The sequence below is a fragment of the Clupea harengus genome, chromosome 5 (genome assembly GCF_900700415.2).
Source record: "Clupea harengus chromosome 5, Ch_v2.0.2, whole genome shotgun sequence".
In the NCBI taxonomy this organism is placed as follows: domain Eukaryota; kingdom Metazoa; phylum Chordata; class Actinopteri; order Clupeiformes; family Clupeidae; genus Clupea; species Clupea harengus.
This window is the reverse complement of record NC_045156.1, coordinates 8514428-8532475: the sequence shown is the minus strand read 5'-3', so window position 1 is coordinate 8532475 and position 18048 is coordinate 8514428. Positions and strand designations below refer to the sequence as shown.

Genomic DNA, 18048 nt, shown 5'->3' with positions numbered 1-18048 from the left:
CAATAGTCCGTATGCCTAAGTGTGAAGCAAGCATTTTGTCAAATCAAGTCAAATGTCAGTTTTCGGCTACTACAATTCTCTAAGTTAAGCTAAAGCATGTTGAAAGTATGCAACTTGCGTTATAGTGAGATGCAGATACATCAGAAAGCTATGCAGTTATGTTATTCAGTGCCTAAACTACAGTAGCTTGCTTACACATAACTAAAGTTGTTAGCTTTCTATCCATCATCATTCTACCCCTCTCTCCCATCATCATTTTAGTAATCAACTGCACCGTCTTCTTCTTTGATAGACATAGTGTGCTAAATTAATAATTTGACATGGTGAAATCGAATGTTTTAGCCACAGGCATTTTGTTAGCGTTTAAGCCCTTGGTGGCGCCGTTTTTCTTTTTTTTTATTCCAGTGGGCATGGTTTTCCGTGTATGACGCGTTCCGCTCGACCGGAAGTTTGTAGTTTTTAGTCAGAGAAGTTCTGAAGACTACACCGAGATGACATACATACCACGGGTGTTATTTTAACCATGTTCTTAAAAACCCATACATTTTCCGCATACAAATGACGACGGTCACTTCCTCAATAAGTGTTGAGTTAACCTACAACAATCATCAGACAATGAAAGCAGAATGAATATAATATCAATAAGTTTGCCTACGCAGCTCGGCTTACTCCGATCAAAGAAATATAGCTTATAAAGACCTACATACCAACAAACAGGTTTATCCTGACTTCTGATACGTCTGAGAATTAAAGGACATAGGGCCTCATCAAGGTCCTGGTTCCTTTAACTTTTATATCAGATGCATCTTATAGCTGGATGAGATAACTGATTTTAATAAAGGATGTGAAAATGTATCAAATTTTACCACACCCTCCATAGTCTCAGGTCAATGTTATTGTAGCCTGCATATCCGTAGGCTTTGTTGGCTGGTCGATGCCATCAAGTTAGTTATTCAGTTGTATTTGTTGTCGTGGTTGTTTGTTGCTTACTGGCATAACAGTAGCAATCAATAATAAATTAAAACTTATCTGAAAGAAAAGAGGTAGCCTATTTATTTTACAGCAAACTCTAAAATGTTAATGTACCTTAGCTATTAAGATACAGAAGAGTAGGCCTACAACAAATTGAAAAAAGTACTACTCTTAAAGGGACAGTGTGTAGTTTCTAGTACCAAGGTTGCAGAAATGCAACCAGTTGAATACCCTTCCCTTTACAAGCGTGTGCAAGTCAAATACAGTGCTCCTGAAGAAATTCTCAGGGGGGGCAATTTTTTTTATTAAGGCGACCCATTCAGTAGGTACATTAAGTTAGCTGATTAACTCATACAGCAATACCTTTTTGTCCACTATTGGCAGCACACAACAGTAATATGTCCCCTCTTGCTACATAGCTAGAGTAGCAAGTTACAGGTGGAAAGCTATGGAAGAAAGTTGCATCCAGGAGTCTTCATAAGCAAACATGATGTGGCTCCACATTAAATGATCCCACTTTTTCATTATCCACGTGTCTCAAATGTTGTATGATGTAACATAGCTTAACAGGACACATGATATGTCCAGTAACAACATAAAGAAGGGGTAACATAAGTCAAAAACCAACCATATTTATTGAGTGATCTTGAAAGTATTGGCTTACAAAAGCAAAATAAGTCATCACATAAAAAATTATTCAGTGTTAGTGCAAGAAGCGAACTGTGAAACACAATGTGAAACCTATTAAAAAAATGACAGTGGTATATGAAATACAGACCGCGTTAGCCACTTCACAACCACGATTTTCTTTCGTTCCAATTGTTGGATGTAGGATTTCCCTCCCTTTGTAGAAACCAGTTGAATGGATACATTTGGTCTAGGAAGTCCTAATTGTTTTGTTGTCAATGTATCTTCATTAGTACTAAAAACGTTTCTGTCAAAGAGCGAATCGAGTTATTGCACTGAACGCTCATTGACAGAATATGCTGATGTCTGCCTCTGTCGAGCTGTATGACGTTTGTATAGGCTTTTACGTCCATTACTTATGACACGACATGGAGGGGCGAGCCCTCCCGGAAGCCATAGAGAATGCATTGAGAGCTCTGTTTTGTGAAAAAAAATGGATTTAACATGGGAGTCAATGGGAGAGGTCTGGGGCGATTTTCATTTCGCACCAAATCGCCACAGAAGGGGCGGGGCCATTTGAAGCACGACTTTAGGCTGACTGAATGACTGTTACCTGATTCGACAATGACATACAGAGGCAGATCAGAGGGTCTAGTGGTAGAATCCGACAGAAAAAAAATTATTACATTTAAATTTACATGTTCTGCCACTAAACTAGACAGGAACAGATTACAACGGACAGTCAGGTCTGCAGAAAGGATTATTGGTGCTGACCTGCCCACCATCCAGGACCTGTACACATCCAGAGCCAGGAAACGGGCAGGGAAAATCATTGCAGACCCCTCACACCCTGGACATAATCTGTTCCAGCTCCTCCCCTCTGGCAGGCGCTACAGAACTATGTACACAAAAACCACCAGACACAGGAACAGTTTTTTCCCCCTTGCCGTCACTCTAGTGAACAGTTGACAGATTATTAGGGTTCCTCCGTCAGGAGGAAACCTATTGTTATTGTAGGTATTATTAGGGTTCCTCCGTCAGGAGGAAACCTATTGTTGTTGTAGGTATTATTATTATTCTTGTGCCATTGGAGTCAATGGCAGCCCCTAGAACCGTATGGTAACTTTTTCTGAAATTTGGCACACTCATTAAGGACAGTCCCTACTTTACTCACACCAAGTTTCATGTCTTCCACTAGACCACACTAGCGCCACCAACGGGTCAAAGTTGGACTTTTGTTAACACGGTAACTTTTGAACCGTTTGACCGATTTTCAAAAATGAGGTACCATTGGATTCCCTGGATCAAGACGAATTCAACACACCCTATGGCGTCAATTTCCGGTTATATAGATTTTCCGCAATTTCCGGTTTTATCAAAAACCTTTGAAAGGCATCAACTCCTACAATTTTTGTCAAATCTTCTTCAAAATCACCAGAGATGATCTTCAGACCAAGCCTCACAAATGTTCTCCAACAGAATTTTGATCCTCACAACCGTTTGTCCGGTACAGCCACTCAAATTCAGCAGAAAAGCCGCCAAACAGGAAGTGAAGTCATATCTCAGCAAATCTTTCAGATATCAACACCAAACTTGGTATGCACGTGGAAGACACTACAACATGTTCCCATGTGCAAAGGCAACTTCATATCTTCAAAAATGATTGATATAAAGCAAATTGCATTAATCGCTAACGCTAAAATAATGCTTTACACATTTTCCATTCAAAAAGTGATACTCTGATTCAATCACAAGTCCATATGAAGACACTTGAGAATGTTTAGTACACAAATCTGAAAAAAAGTTGACTGTAAGATGAAAAGTAGATTTTTGGTGAATATTTGAAACATGCATGCTTGGCTAATTGCTAGCGTAATTTCCAATGTAATCTCTCCCTGTCCGCTCCTTCGCTCCCCGTGCGGCTTGCCCCAATTCTCACAGACACAAACTTTCCCCTGACACACCAAACGCTTGGCAATACGCACACACACCATTTCATGACATTGTGGCCTGACCAAGGCCCCGCTCTCTCCTTAGCTTGAAGCCAAGGCCCTTGTGGATCTTGACAGTATTGCATTTCAAATTGAATATCCCATTGGTAAGTCTGCAGCATGGATTTTTCTATACAGTGACAAATTGAGCAGAATATACATTTTTCCCTGGTTCGCAATCTTTGGAGGAACCCGCCATTGCTGCCTGCAGCTATATTTATTATTATTCTTGTGCCATTGAAGTCAATGGCAGCCCCTAGAACCGTATGGTAACTTTTTCTGAAATTTGGCACACTCATTAAGGACAGTCAATTCTCCACTCACACCAAGTTTCATGTCTCCCACTAGACCACACTAGCGCCACCAACAGGTCAAAGTTGGACTTTTGTTAACACTGTAACTTTTGAACCGTTTGACTGATTTAAAAAATGAGGTACCATTGGATTCCTTGGATCAAGACGAATTCAACACACCCTATGGCGTCAATTTCCGGTTATATAGATTTTCCGCAATTTCCGGTTTTATCAAAAACCTTTGAAAGGCATCAACTCCTACAATTTTTGTCAAATCTTCTTCAAAATCACCAGAGATGATCTTCAGACCAAGCCTCACAAAAGTTCTTCAACAGAATTTTGATCCTCACAACCGTTTGTCCGGTACAGCCACTGAAATTCAGCAGAAAAGATGCCAAACAGGAAGTAAAGTCATATCTCAGCAAATCTTTCAGATATCAACACCAAACTTGGTAAGCACGTGGGAGACACTACAACATGTTCCCATGTGCAAAGGCAACTTCATATCTTCAAAAATGATTGATATAAAGCAAATTGCATTAATCGCTAACGCTACAACAATGCTTTACACATTTTTCATTCAAAAAGTGATACTCTGATTCAATCACAAGTTCATATGAAGACACTTGAGAATGTTTAGTACACAAATCTGAAAAAAAGTTGACTGTAAGATGAAAAGTAGATTTTTGGTGAATATTTGAAACATGCATGCTTGGCTAATTGCTACCACCATTTCCAATGTAATGTCTCCCTCTCTCCTCCTTCGCTCCCCGTGCGGCTTGCCCCAATTCTCACAGACACAAACTTTCACCTGACACACCAAACGCTTGGCAAGACGCACACACACCATTTCATGACATTGTGGCCTGACCAAGGCCCCCCTCTCTCCTTAGCTTGAAGCTTGTGGATCTTGACAGTATTGCATTTCAAATTGAATATCCCATTGGTAAGTCTGCAGCATGGATTTTTCTATACAGTGACAAATTGTGCAGAATTTACATTTTTCCCTGGTTCACAAAGTCTCAAGAACCCATAATGTCACCAGCATGGATATTTCTCGACAGTGACAATTTGTGAATAATTAAAAAAAATGACTTCAAATCAGCCATTGATCCAATTATCTGTCCAATGTTGTGTACATGTATGAAATACATGTCAGTGTCATGTCAATTTTGTAATGATTGGAATGTTGAGGAGGAACCCGCCATTGCTGCCTGCAGCTATATTTATATTTTATTATTATATTATATATTATATTTATTTATTATCCTAAACTGTTGCATGTATATTTTTCAGTTTAAGTACATTAAGAGCAATTAAACCCAGGAAAAATTCCTTGTATGTGGAAATGTACTTGGCCAATAAAGATGATTCTGATTCTGATTCTGATGTCGTCATTTATGCGACTTACAAGGATATTGCGTTTATACATCAGGAGGTTTTTTTTTTTTTTTTTTTTCTCTCCTTTTCCCCTAGGCAGTGCGTCGCCCCAATCACCCTTATAGACAAGCCGCCCCTGGTCAAATATCACAACTCGATCTCGATCCAGTGTTTTAGTTTGTTCGTTTTCTGGGCTACTGTAGAAACATGGAGGTGCAACATGGCGAACTCCATGGAAGAGGCCCTGCTTTACCTATGTAGATACGAAAGGGCTCATTCTACAATTCATACAACATAATCAACGCTTCCAAAACCTTCAATTAATTAATTTTTTCAGGATTTTCATGAGCGTGGGAACCCTGTGAAGGTGTAAGCCATGATGTACGCCCTCCCAGACCAACCCCCGCACAGCAAATCATAGATTTGATTGGTCCTGTCAATCGGTAGACTAATATAAGCAAACCCTTCAAATTCTCTTCAGAAGGGGTAGTGTGCACATGCAGCAGAGAGGCATAGCAATGGGCTAGAGCTCTAGAGCAGCTGAGTAGAAGGGCAACAGTAGTCTATAGTCTTCATGAGACGTCACACTTGAAAAAAAAAATTCTTCTGTGGAATTGAATTGAAATTGAATGCCTTTATTGTCATTGTATAGCTCTGCATACAACGGAATTTGGAGCGCTGCTCCTGTTGGTGCCACGAGGAACAATGTATAACAACCACAGGAATACAAAAAAGTACATAAAAGATTTAGAAGTAAAAAAACAAATGAGAAGAAAATTACAAACAATTTACACGAAGTGCAATGGAGAATAATTACTCCCCTGAGGTACGTTGCAATATTGCAGTGACTGTAGTAGAATAAAGTGACTGAAGTAGTAATATTGCAGTGCGTTTATTGTTCTGATAGCCGTTGGGGAAAAAGAAAACTGTCCTTTAGATGTGTGGACCTCGCTCTTAAGGACTTGTACCGCCTGCCAGAGGACAGGAGATTAAACAGGTGGTGGCCTGAGTGTGATGTGTCCTTGATGATGTCTTTAGCCCTACTGCGGGAGCAGGCAATGTTTTCCAGGGAGAGCAGTGAGCAGCCAGTGATTTTTTGTTGGCAGACCAGGAGAGGTAATCAGATATGCGATATTATCGCAAGGAGGTAAGGACATTTCTATACAGTTGCAGCCCTAGTGACAGTGCCTTCAACTAAAACGTGTTGTCATGCATTTATTCTTGATCATATATTTTCTTACAAGTTTCAAATCAGCAGTTCTCTGGCACCGCTGTGCATATTGAAGCCAGCATAAAAAAACTTGGGCCCAAATCCAGCAGCTCATCGGGGTCAAAGTATGGTTCTGGGATGGGAATGGGATCCAGATCAGGAAGTGTCTCAGAGTCTTCCTCGTAAGTGTATTCACGTGGCTCATAGTCACACTGCTCCTCTTCTGGTCTCTCAATCGAAGACAATCTCTGCAGACCAAAAAAAACATGTAACATTACCGTGTAACATTACTAAGCAGAAGATAAAGATGAACAAAAGGGGAGCGACTTTAGAAATATGAGCTACAGCTACTGAGCTTACTGCCTCAAGCAACGACTTCAATAGGACTCGATCCCCAATGATAAACTCCAGCTGTGCCACATCTATATTCTGTGTTGTCATCATTTCCTGTTAAAACCATCATCAAAACTGCCCATGAGTTCATACCCTGGTACAATGAAATACATGGAGTGAACTGAAAATGTGACACTCTAAAAGGTGACATTTCTAGAGCAGTGTTACCTTGTAGTGCCTGTTTTGATGTTGGCAGAAGCCACTCTGTTGGTGGGAGTGCTTGTGTAGGTACTGGTCATAGTACAATTCATTGTGCGTTAGTGCAGCCAGGCTCTGATAAATGAAAAGTAATTAGTCAAAAGGGGAGAGAACTGTTTTCATATAATAGAAAATGAAATGAAGGAAGTGTGCATACATGATAAAAGCCTCCACCAGCTGCATACAGATTCTTGCCCTGCATTACATATTGAAAAATAGATGCGGGTTAGGGCAAAATGGAAGTTCTTACAGAAAGACGTCTAAGACTGACTATAAGATCATGCAAATGAAGGGGTTATGGGAATTACCTGATGACCTTCACTATATTTCCCATAGTGTAGATATCTGAGTGTGTCACCATAGATGTCATAGTAGCTCTTGTGTTTGTACAAAATTTGAGAGAATAAAAAATGTCATTTAATTAAATTTTTCTTCTGAAGAACAACGTGAAATCAACAATTCATTGTTTTAGTGTTTTCAGCTAACAAAATAACAAATTTATTTAATGTCAACAGTTTTTTTTTTCTTTCAATAATTTTACTTCACTGAAAATATTTTGAGTGAAAGACCAAAAGGATAAACAGCAAAGACATATTTTTTCATAGCCTGTTTTGCTCATATTCTCTAAGGGTGCCAATAATTGTGGAGGGCACTGTATGTATGCCCACCTGTTGGTTGCTATTGAAGTACTGAAGAAAACTGTCAGTATGATTCAGGTTTTGACGTATCTGCCCCTGATCCTCGACAACCTGTGTAGTGGGGACCTAACACATACAAAATCCAGAAATAAACATATGTTCAGCCAAAAGAAAATCATTTTATGCTGTAAAAAAAGATACATTCATCCATGTAGCGATTAATTAAATCCACCATTAATCTCTGAAGTGTTATCTGACCCCTCATGTTTTGCAAGCAAACTGCTTACCTTACAGTCAATTCCTGGCATTTCAGTGTTGGACGGCAGCAGGGAATGTGCAGGGACATGTTCAACCTCAATCATGTGTCTCTCAGTCCCACAGGATATATAAAGCGCCAGCAGCAAAACCCCTATCGAGTGACACAACCAAGACTAATCACTGAGAATAATCATTTTTGTGTTATGAGGTCCTGTGTGCTCCTCCAGGCAATTTGTTACTGTGAGGCTGATTATGGCCAAGTGTAGAACTGTAAGGAAGTTGCTTTTTCTTTGTGTATGAAAGTATGAAAGAAATAGGGGTGATGGAAATTTCGATCAAATATGACATGATGTAAAAAGTCCCTTACCCAGGAGTAGAAACAAAGCCAGGAATATGATGGCGACGGCTCCTCTTGCTGTTGCGATGCCACTCGTCCTGCGTTGCAGGCAGCTGGTTTGAAGGGAGCAGTCACACACAGTGACGGAGAGGTTCTGTATGGAGAACTGGCCCTGCTTGTCCAAAATCTTCAGCATCAATGTGTGGTGACCAGCGAAAACCACACTCTCCTTCTTCAGGTTCACAGACACGCCTGAAGCCAAAAAAAATTTTATGGCGCAATTAGCAGTTATGGATTCACTATTTAAGCATTGCCTTTTTCTTCACAGATTGCTAACATGTTATTTAACACCCCTCTTAAGATAATGATTTTTAGCATGGACCATCCGCATTTTGCTATATGTATTTATTACATGCACTATATTTATTTACATGGCATCATATTATAATAAATGCCATATAATAGAGGAGTAATAGAAGTTATACCAGTAATACAATTTCTGTCACTTTACCATGCTCAGGGTCAAGGGTCCATCCTTTGTGGTCCTCAAGGAGCTTAAATGTGAAGGGGCCTCCGAATGGATCCCCATCCAGGTCATGGGCAGAAATGTCAGCTTCTGAGGTGCTGTCTGAAGCACACATGCCGATGGCAGTGGCATTTAATATGGGCGAATTGTCATTCTGGTCTTGTACGTGGATGTTAAGAGTGGCTGTTCCAGTCATAGGTGGATCCCCTGTGTCAAAACACGAGAAGAGATGACTGAATGTCTTTGAAGTTGACAAGAATGTCCATAGATTTACGATTGCTCTGAAGTCTCTGCTGTCATAGTCTTACCATTATCGACTGCCAAGAGGATGACTGTGTAAATATTGTCAACAACATGCAAGGATTCTCTGTCAGGTGTATCTGCCAAGAAAATCTGTCCACTTTTTGAGTCAACTCTCACCCAGTTGGCAGGGTCATGACCTATCAGGTACCTGTTTGTAGAACACAAGGCATGACTGATTGACTGGATTATTAACATATAATAAAAAGGCAAAGTAATGGACAATACATTTCCAAAAACACGTTTCCATAACTTGAAATTATCACTGAAAAAAAAATGTCTTCACCATTTACAGTATTTAATTAAACTACACACAGAAGACTTACACAAAGTCACTTGTGTAGGTAGTATCAGGATCAACTGCAGTAAACTGTTCAACTAATCGCCCAATTTCTTCATTTTCCACAATCACAGCATCTTTTACTGGGATAATGAACATGGGTGGATCATTGGTGTCCTCCACCGTGATGTTGAACTGTTGGTGGTGGATGGTGTTTCTCACTGTTTCCGTATCCAGGCTGGTGACCACAGTCCAGAGTCCAGACGCTGTCTTCTTTGTGACCTCACAAGAAAAGAATGTTTCCTCATTCTCTACAGAAACTGAAATAGTTCTCTCTGCACCGTCTTCAAAGTCCAGAGGCTGCAACCAGGATAATTTACTTTTAGCAGTGATGAAAAACAACCTACCATCACAGAAATGCTATTCCCTGTGATGCCTTGGGTGGTTTACAATTTATTTGCCAATCTTATCAATCATATGAAAGAAGTGTATACTTTGAATAGTTGTGTGACAAGCAAGCACGGCTGCAAAAGCACACCTTTAAACCGCTGTCAGAAGACACTGTCACAACAACCCTGGAATGTCTAAAATGTGGAATGACAACACCAACCTTGACTAATGTCAGGATGCCATCATTGGTTGCTGGGTCTGTGTCAACCTGGAAAAACGCACTTATTTCTCCATGTAGCATGTACTTGACGCTCCATGCTGGACTATTCTGGGTGTCTTTGTCAGTGACATGGATTTGAATAGGAGAGATCCCACTCTCCCCCTCTTTCACCATGCCTGTTCCCTTATAAAAAGGTTAATAACAGAGCAAGTTATTAATGCGAGAAAGGGATAAAGGAAGGAATGACTCCTCTTTAATGAACCAAATAAACATTTTAAATACATACTGTAAATGTACTGTGCAAACACACTACATACTGTATCTTCTTATTACATTCCACAATATTCATTACAAGCAGATATTAGCAGTGTTTATTTGCGGAAGCTTATACTTATCATTCCAAGGTGTCAATCAGCATTGCACTGATTGGATCTTAAACACTATTACACACACAACTCAGGCTTCACATAGAACCCTGTAATGTTTTTCTTTTCTTTCTTTTCTTTTACAAAATGGGCATGTTTCTAAAACAATGCTATCTGAGAAAAAGAAATGGTGAAACACTTACAGAGTGACCTGTAATGACTGGCTGGTGGTTATTACCATCCTGAACATGGACAATGACTCTTGCAGAACTGGACAGACTGACGGGGCCGTGGTCTTTTGCTTCAACTGTGATGATGTATTTTTGTGCCAGCTGAAAGAAGGTACTGTCATTACTAAGTGCTTTGTTATTCATATAAGGTGATGCAGATAAACACAGATATTGAAAATCTGTTGTTTGTTATAATTTTAGATTTTTTTAGAATATTAATCACTCCTCAAAGTATAGCATGACTTGTAGTAGGCCTACTCCTAAACTCAGCAAAGAGACAGCTTCATTTCGTTTAGTGCAATATTTAATGAGCATTATTTTGTAGTAGCCTATTAGGTTCACAACACTTCAACTATATGTCCCAGCCATACACAGCAAAAACAGTTCTCCCATATATCATCTTGGTAAAAACTAAAAAATATGAAAACTTAGCCTAAACCAAATATCTTAAAGTGACAATACACCATTAATCAATACATCAAACAGCATCAAGTTGGCAACATTCCTTTTTAACTGAATATTTGGTTTATTCAAAATGTGATTTACTTGAATGTGAAGATGGATGTTACATTGAATATAATACATATAATCTAATAGGTGTAAAAAAATATCATCAAATGAAGTTACTCTCTACATACTTCTTCTTGAGTCACTGTTGTTATACAGTAACAATACTTTTACTTGAGCTTTTACAGCTTTTGCTTACTCTACCCCCCTCTGCTAAAAGGCCAAAACGTTCCCATTGCTTTATTGTAAAAGGACAGTAACCACACATTTACTTAGTATATTTATCTAGTATGATGACACAAAAGGATTTGCTCTTAATCCTGGTACACTTTGGTTGAAGCTTGTCGAATTTAAAATAGTAATGAACTCACATCATAATTCAGGCATCCTTTGAACAATATTGCTCCATTGTCTTTGATGAAGAATTTAGCATTGGACGTGTTTGGTGTTACAGCTATGATCCTATAGTCAAATGTTGAATTTACTGTGTCTGGTTTGTCATCATCATGTGCCAACACAGTCATCACATACGATCCTTCAAGACAATAACATGCAGATAACAAACTGAACATATATTATAAGCAGACATGACCTATAAATATGATATTATCATGTACATTCAATGAATGCAAATTAAAAAGGTGTCAAAAAGTGATGACCTGTATTTACAATAAAAAACTGCTTTACCCAATCATCCCTTAAAACATGTCAAGTTTTAAGTAAAATGACAAGTGTGTGCAATGGCAACATATGTGAAGCACTTGATTTTGTGACACTCACTTGCATTCTCTCACCAGACCTACCTTGCATTGCTGCTTCTGTTATTGTTGTCTCATAGACATCCCTTTGAAATTGAGGTGGGTTGTCATTGACGTCCAGAATTGTAATCTCGACGCCAAGTTTGGTGTCAATTTCTTGGTCCGATGAGTTCCTTGCTACAAATGCTAGCTTTAAGATCAAGAATGTTACTCTTAATGAGCTTTGCTTTACAGTTTTGCCAAAGTACATTAACAGAAAAGTGTCAAATTCTGATATGAAGACTTATTTCAAAGCACTTCTTGCCCACCTTCAGCTGTTTATATTGCTCATAGTCGATTTTCCTGTTAACCATCACAATGCCAGTCTCCTGGTCGATGGAGAGAAGGCCTATGGGAGCCTCGTCAACACCGCTGCCATGAAGTTTAAAATCCACTCTGTATTTACGCTCCACGTGAATCTGAGGGACCATGAACCATTTCCTATTAATTTCATCAATCACATCATAAGACATGGTACAAGCCATACCCACCCTCATCGTCTCATGGCACAAGCCGTTACCACAGTGAATATGCCACCATGTAGGCCTACCTAAGTAGGCCATCTGTCAGTGCAACAGAGCTAACAAACCTAGCATTCTTCTCCACACCACTGCAATGCATTTACAGTAGTATACTGTTACTAAAACTACTGCAGAAAGTATTAAGTGCCATGTTCTCTTTAGTCTTCTCAGTGGCTGTTGTCTTGTCTACCTTTGATTACTGCCTATCACCATGGTATTTAGCATCTTTATCTACAGTATGTAGCCTTATACTGTATAGTGTACCTTTGTGCTCCTCCATCTGTGCAGACAAACATGACTTCATGAAACCCACTTTCTCTTAAACATACTCAAGTAAATACTTAAATAAATAACTTAACTATATAAATTATAGGTAACAAACAAGTAACAATAACATTTGGCTACAATGAGGTGAGGTTCTGTTAGCAGTGTTGGTGAGTGGTGAACTACATGTAATTAAACACATAGTTTAACTACATTTTGCAGTAGCTTGTTGGTAGTTCAACTACATTACGTAAAATTACTTTTTTTGTCATTTTTTGTGTAGTTAACTATTGAAACTACAAACAATTTGTGGCTGTAAAAGTTTTTTTTTTTTTACCATTGCTTCACTACTGTAATTGAAACGGCTTTTTGCTTCCCTTTGACCATCCCCGCCCCCTTTTTCATTCATCCTGACCGTGTTGAGAGACTGCTCCTGTGTTGTATAAACAAAATATTCTGCTCTGACAAAGATACAAAGATAGGTCCATTGTGTAGACCAGTGTTGATCATAATGCCTAAACAGGTTGAAGTTGAAGACTGTTTTAGTTGCCAAATCAGATGGTACAAAACTGACGGATGAGACAACAGGAGCATGTTTTTAAAACTAGTGCTGAAGTCAGTCAAACGGTCTAAAAAGGTGCAAGTTAAATATTCTTTTCATTACTGTTTTATATTTGCTTACAACAAACAAGCAAAGAAACAATTTGTTGTTGTGAATAAGCGAGGGATTGTTTTGTTTAGGACAGGTTTAGGTCTCAGGTATTCCAAGAAACTGGATTGTCAGCTGACCTAGTTTTGAATGTTTTGAATTTGAATTTGTAAAACTAAACTTTAATATATTGGGTGTCAATTAGTCATAAGTTTTGATTACTGCTTTTTATTAGCAAATGATCAGAAAAGTTGTTGCACGCTATATCAGATGTTACCTGGCTAACTGAATAATCCTGCTTGGTGCAATCCTCCCACCTGGACTGGGCAGGTATCTGACTGATGGACATTGTATACAAAACATTTTATTTTCCTGGTTTATGTATGACCTGTGAATAAGTACAAGACAGCGTTGCTGTTGTTCAACTTCTTCCAGTGTGAAGTAATTGGCAGCTTGCAAAGCTGTGCTTTCAAAGCAGCTTCCCCAACACTGTGTTAGTACCATAGACATCATTGAGGCATTAGGAGGAAACAAACTGAAAGGGGTTAAAGGTCACACTCACACGTCCCAGTCTATACGGAAATGGACCTGGATGCTCCTCCTCGATATCGAAGGAATCAACGATCCAGGCTCTCTTTTGCCTCAGGTGAGACTCCACCCAGGTTAAACTGAACATCACCTAAAGTCAGATTCACACACATTACAACAATGATAAATGGTTTAAACAGCGGTTCTCAACCACAAAACATTGCCATTTTTCTGTAATCATTTTCTGGAATTTTTGGGATCATCCCAGTATCATTTCAGTTTTTTTGGCTCACGGACATGTTTAACTCGTTTTTAATTAAGGAATGTAGGTGTGTGTATGTTTCGGTTTTGTGCATGTGTGTGTAAAGCTGAGGGTCACTCCCACAACATTTCAATGTAGAGGGTGGATTTCCATTGAGGTCAAAGACCTTACTGTATATGCAAATCAAAGGAGTGTAGCAGTATTCAGTGTCTGCAGCCACACACTGATCAGGTGTCAATGCTCAAAGCGGCGCCACCTGTTTTGATGGCCAGGCTTGTCGACCCTGTTGCAAACCTGTAACCCTACTCCACAAAAGCCGAGTAAAGGGGTCATGTTACAAGCAGGAAATTGTTTGACGGCAGTAATAGCTGACAAGAGCGCTGTATTCCTAAAACAGACGTGAGTACGCCCCTTTGCAATATCGTTTAAATGTCAAATGATTCAAAATTGAATCACTTCTCAATATTAGCGTTGACAAGTACAGGACTCAAAGTAGAAACTCTGTGCAACAGAAGTGAATACACCTGTGATCACTGACACACGAGTTAGAAAACCTGTGATCACTGAAACAAAATGGAGCACACCTGTGATTTCCAATTAGCCTAATTGCATGATCATGGTTACAAAATGATCTGTGAACACCAGAACCTTCTCAGTCTGGGACCTATGGACTGCTGTGTCTATCTACATGACTATCAGGGCTCCATGTGGAAAAAGAATTGCCAGAGGAATTGAAAAAAAATCTGATTGTGAGATTTCACACAGATGGAAAAGGATACAGAAAGACCGTCACTAAAAACGAGTCAAAACACCGTTGAAGCAGTAATCAGGAGGTATAGAATGAGCCGCAGTGGTCATCCTCCTAAATGGACGCCACGGACAGAGCCCTACTTGCAATCTAGCTTTGGTAAAAAAGAGGGGCGAGCGCTTCAGACTTGGCATAGGGGTTGTCAATGGAAAGCAGAGTTTCTGTGACCGCTAAGACTATGCAATGCCCATCACACTATCAACATCTATGGACGGCTTCCAAGTTTGCTCTTCGCCACAAAACTACAAGATTAAACTTCGCCAAAAAACATGAAAAGAAGCCTGATGAATATTGGAAGCGCATTCTTTGGTCAGATGAGACCAAGATAAAAAAAAATTCAACTCCAATAGGATCTAGCATGTTCGGTGTTAACCTGGCCAGGACTACCACAGTGAATGCATAGTCACATAAGCACAGAGGTGGTAATGCGGTGATATGCGTCTACATGAGAGCCAAAGGTGTTGGGGAAATTACATGAAGCCCTGTGGGTATACCAGTATACTGGCTGACTAGATGACTTCCAGTCTCCGGAAGCTTAGCAGAAGAGAAACATTCCAGCATAATGATCCAAAGGACATCATGCAAGATAACGAGCCAAAGCACAATGCCAGAATCACGCAAGCATTTCCAAAGAATTTAATGTGAAAACTATGACCTCGCCAAGTATGTTGCCTGACTTGATTATAAGGTGAGACCAGTTTGAATCATTTGGCATTTAAGTGATGTAGGTCACAGTACTGTTCACAGCTATAGTAGTGCAGCCACCATTAAGGAAAGATAAAACAAATTCTATGAAGATAATTTGGAAGAGCCCACCATAGGATAAAAAAACAGGATAGGTTCACTTGTATATACCATCAGGGAAACATTCACTTACCAGGATGAAAATGTGAGTCATTCCAGCCATGGTCATGACACTGCTGTTGGGTACCTAAGAGCTGCTACCCTTGCGTGTACGCTTCCCTTTTAACCGCTCTCCCTCTTTCTCTCTCTGTCTTTCTCTGTCTCTTATGAGAATGGGCTTAGCAGGACTGGTGAAAGACTTCTACACACACACACACACACACACACACACACACACACACACACACACACACACACACACATACAGTGCTCAGATGTGTGAATGAGATGAGGGTAAGAATGTGGGGGGAGTGTACAGTGGAACAGAGCTGTTGGATTTGCATATGTGAACAACATACTAAAGGAACACACTCAGGTTCACTCTCTTTTGAAATATGATCATTCTTTTCTCTTGAAATATGCTCATTGGCAGCCCATATGAACCCTCACAGCGACCCAGACCCATTACATTTTACATACAAACATACATTAAGTGTAATACACATACACCCCTCTCCATTATATCATTAAAGTCCTGCATCCCTTATTAAAGTTTGTAGCATTACTGTAGACATGCTTGGCTGGTTTTTCTTTAATTATTCTGCACCATTTCTCTAGCGGCTCTCTGTCATGAGCTTGAGCCACTCTGTAACCTCTGGTCTGTGTGGGCTCTTCCACTTACGTAGAATCATTCTGGTTGCTACCATAAAACCTGTTATCATCACTCCATTTTCTGCTTCAGCCAGGCCTGGTGGCATTTGAGACATATCCCCTAACAGGCATAACCGTGGGGATTCTGGCAGGGGTTGTCCGAGCCAGCTTTCAAACTTTTGCAGTACCGCCTTCCAAAAAGGCAAAACTAAGGAACAATCCCACAATGCATGGAGGAATGTACCCATTTCTTTGTTACACTTCCAACATTTGTTGTCCTTGGTTAAACCCATTTTAAACAACTTATAAGGAGTAAAATAGTATCTATACATCTATATAACAATTTTATAATGGATGAATGTATTTATAGCATCTCTTGTAGCCCTTCCCACACTAGAAAAAACATCCTGCCACACCTCCTCATCGATGTCCATACCAAAATCTTTCTGCCATATTATTCTTAAACCTTCACACATTTCTCAATACTTGAATTTTTTCTTATAGAATACTGAAGCAGAGTGTAGAATATGTGGAGAATTAAGGAACTCCTGTATCACATTTTCTTTTTCCTCTTTCCTTCTCAATCCAAAAACAGCTCCCACACTGCTTCTTAGCTGTAAATACCTCGAAAAATCCCCTCTATCTGTTAAGTTAAAATGTTCTTTAAGGTCTTAAAATGAAATAAATGATTGTTCTCTGTACAGATCTTGAACTGCCCGTATGCCTTTCACCAACCATGTTTGCCATAAGAATACCCTTTTTCCCAATACAGACTGAGGGATTATTCCATATTGAGGAATAGCTTTGTTTATATTGTGAGATCCCCAATATCTTGTCTGCTCTTGCCCATGCCCACCAGTGGCGGTTCTACATGGAATTACGCCCAGGGCGAAACCCCCTCTGAGCCCCCCCCCCGCCGAAAAAAAATGAATCTTATTTATTTTTTATTATAACAATATAAGTGAAAGACAAACTTAAATGTATCAATTGCACAAATCCTTCAATTGAGAGAGAGAATCAATGCACACATCATGTACATTAATGTTAGCTAACCAGCTCTCTGCAAGTTAGGTTGTGCAAGCACTCAACATGCATTATGGTTTAGTTGAGTTAGCTAATCGTGGCTAACGGGATTTCGCTAACGCTGGCTAGTATAGTTGTGTCAAAAGGAAACATATGGTCTAACCAGCTAGCTATCGACCTGTTCATTATTGAGATTATACTAGTACTCAGTATGCTGTTATATTCTGTTAGTTGTGGCTAGCGGGACTTCGCTAACACTTTAGCCTAGTGTCAAGATGAATGAACATGTTCATACCCTATGGTCAAATCAGCTAGCTAACGCTAGCTAGCAAACAATTCTGTTGGTGCTCAACATTAGCTGGTTGCCTTATAGGCCGCAATGTGAACACTGTTTTCGTTTCAACCCGCTCCACAGTCGCGCATCTACACAATATTTAGCTCATAAAAAAGAACGAGTCGTGCTTAGCTACCAAAAAAAAGTTCGTCGCTGACTTTCCAGTCAATTTTTGGTGCGTCTATGTTTTATGCCGAACTAGTTTCTTCAGAGCGCACAAGGATCTTGGTCGCGAGTGCTGGCACTTTTCGAC

At 39.7% G+C, this 18048-nt stretch overlaps 1 protein-coding gene across 1 annotated transcript; it reads right to left on the bottom strand.

Moving 5' to 3' along the window:
* Positions 1-7766: 7766 nt before the first annotated feature.
* On the bottom strand, positions 7767-9216 carry LOC116220467 (desmoglein-2-like). The gene is made up of 4 exons (XM_042707714.1): positions 9132-9216; positions 8809-9030; positions 8328-8549; positions 7767-7828 (listed from the first exon to the last, which is right to left on the bottom strand). The coding sequence occupies exons 2-4, from the start codon at positions 9017-9019 to the stop codon at positions 7767-7769; spliced, it is 495 nt and encodes a 164-aa protein (XP_042563648.1). The 5' UTR covers positions 9020-9030; positions 9132-9216.
* Between the last annotated feature and the right edge of the window lie 8832 nt (positions 9217-18048).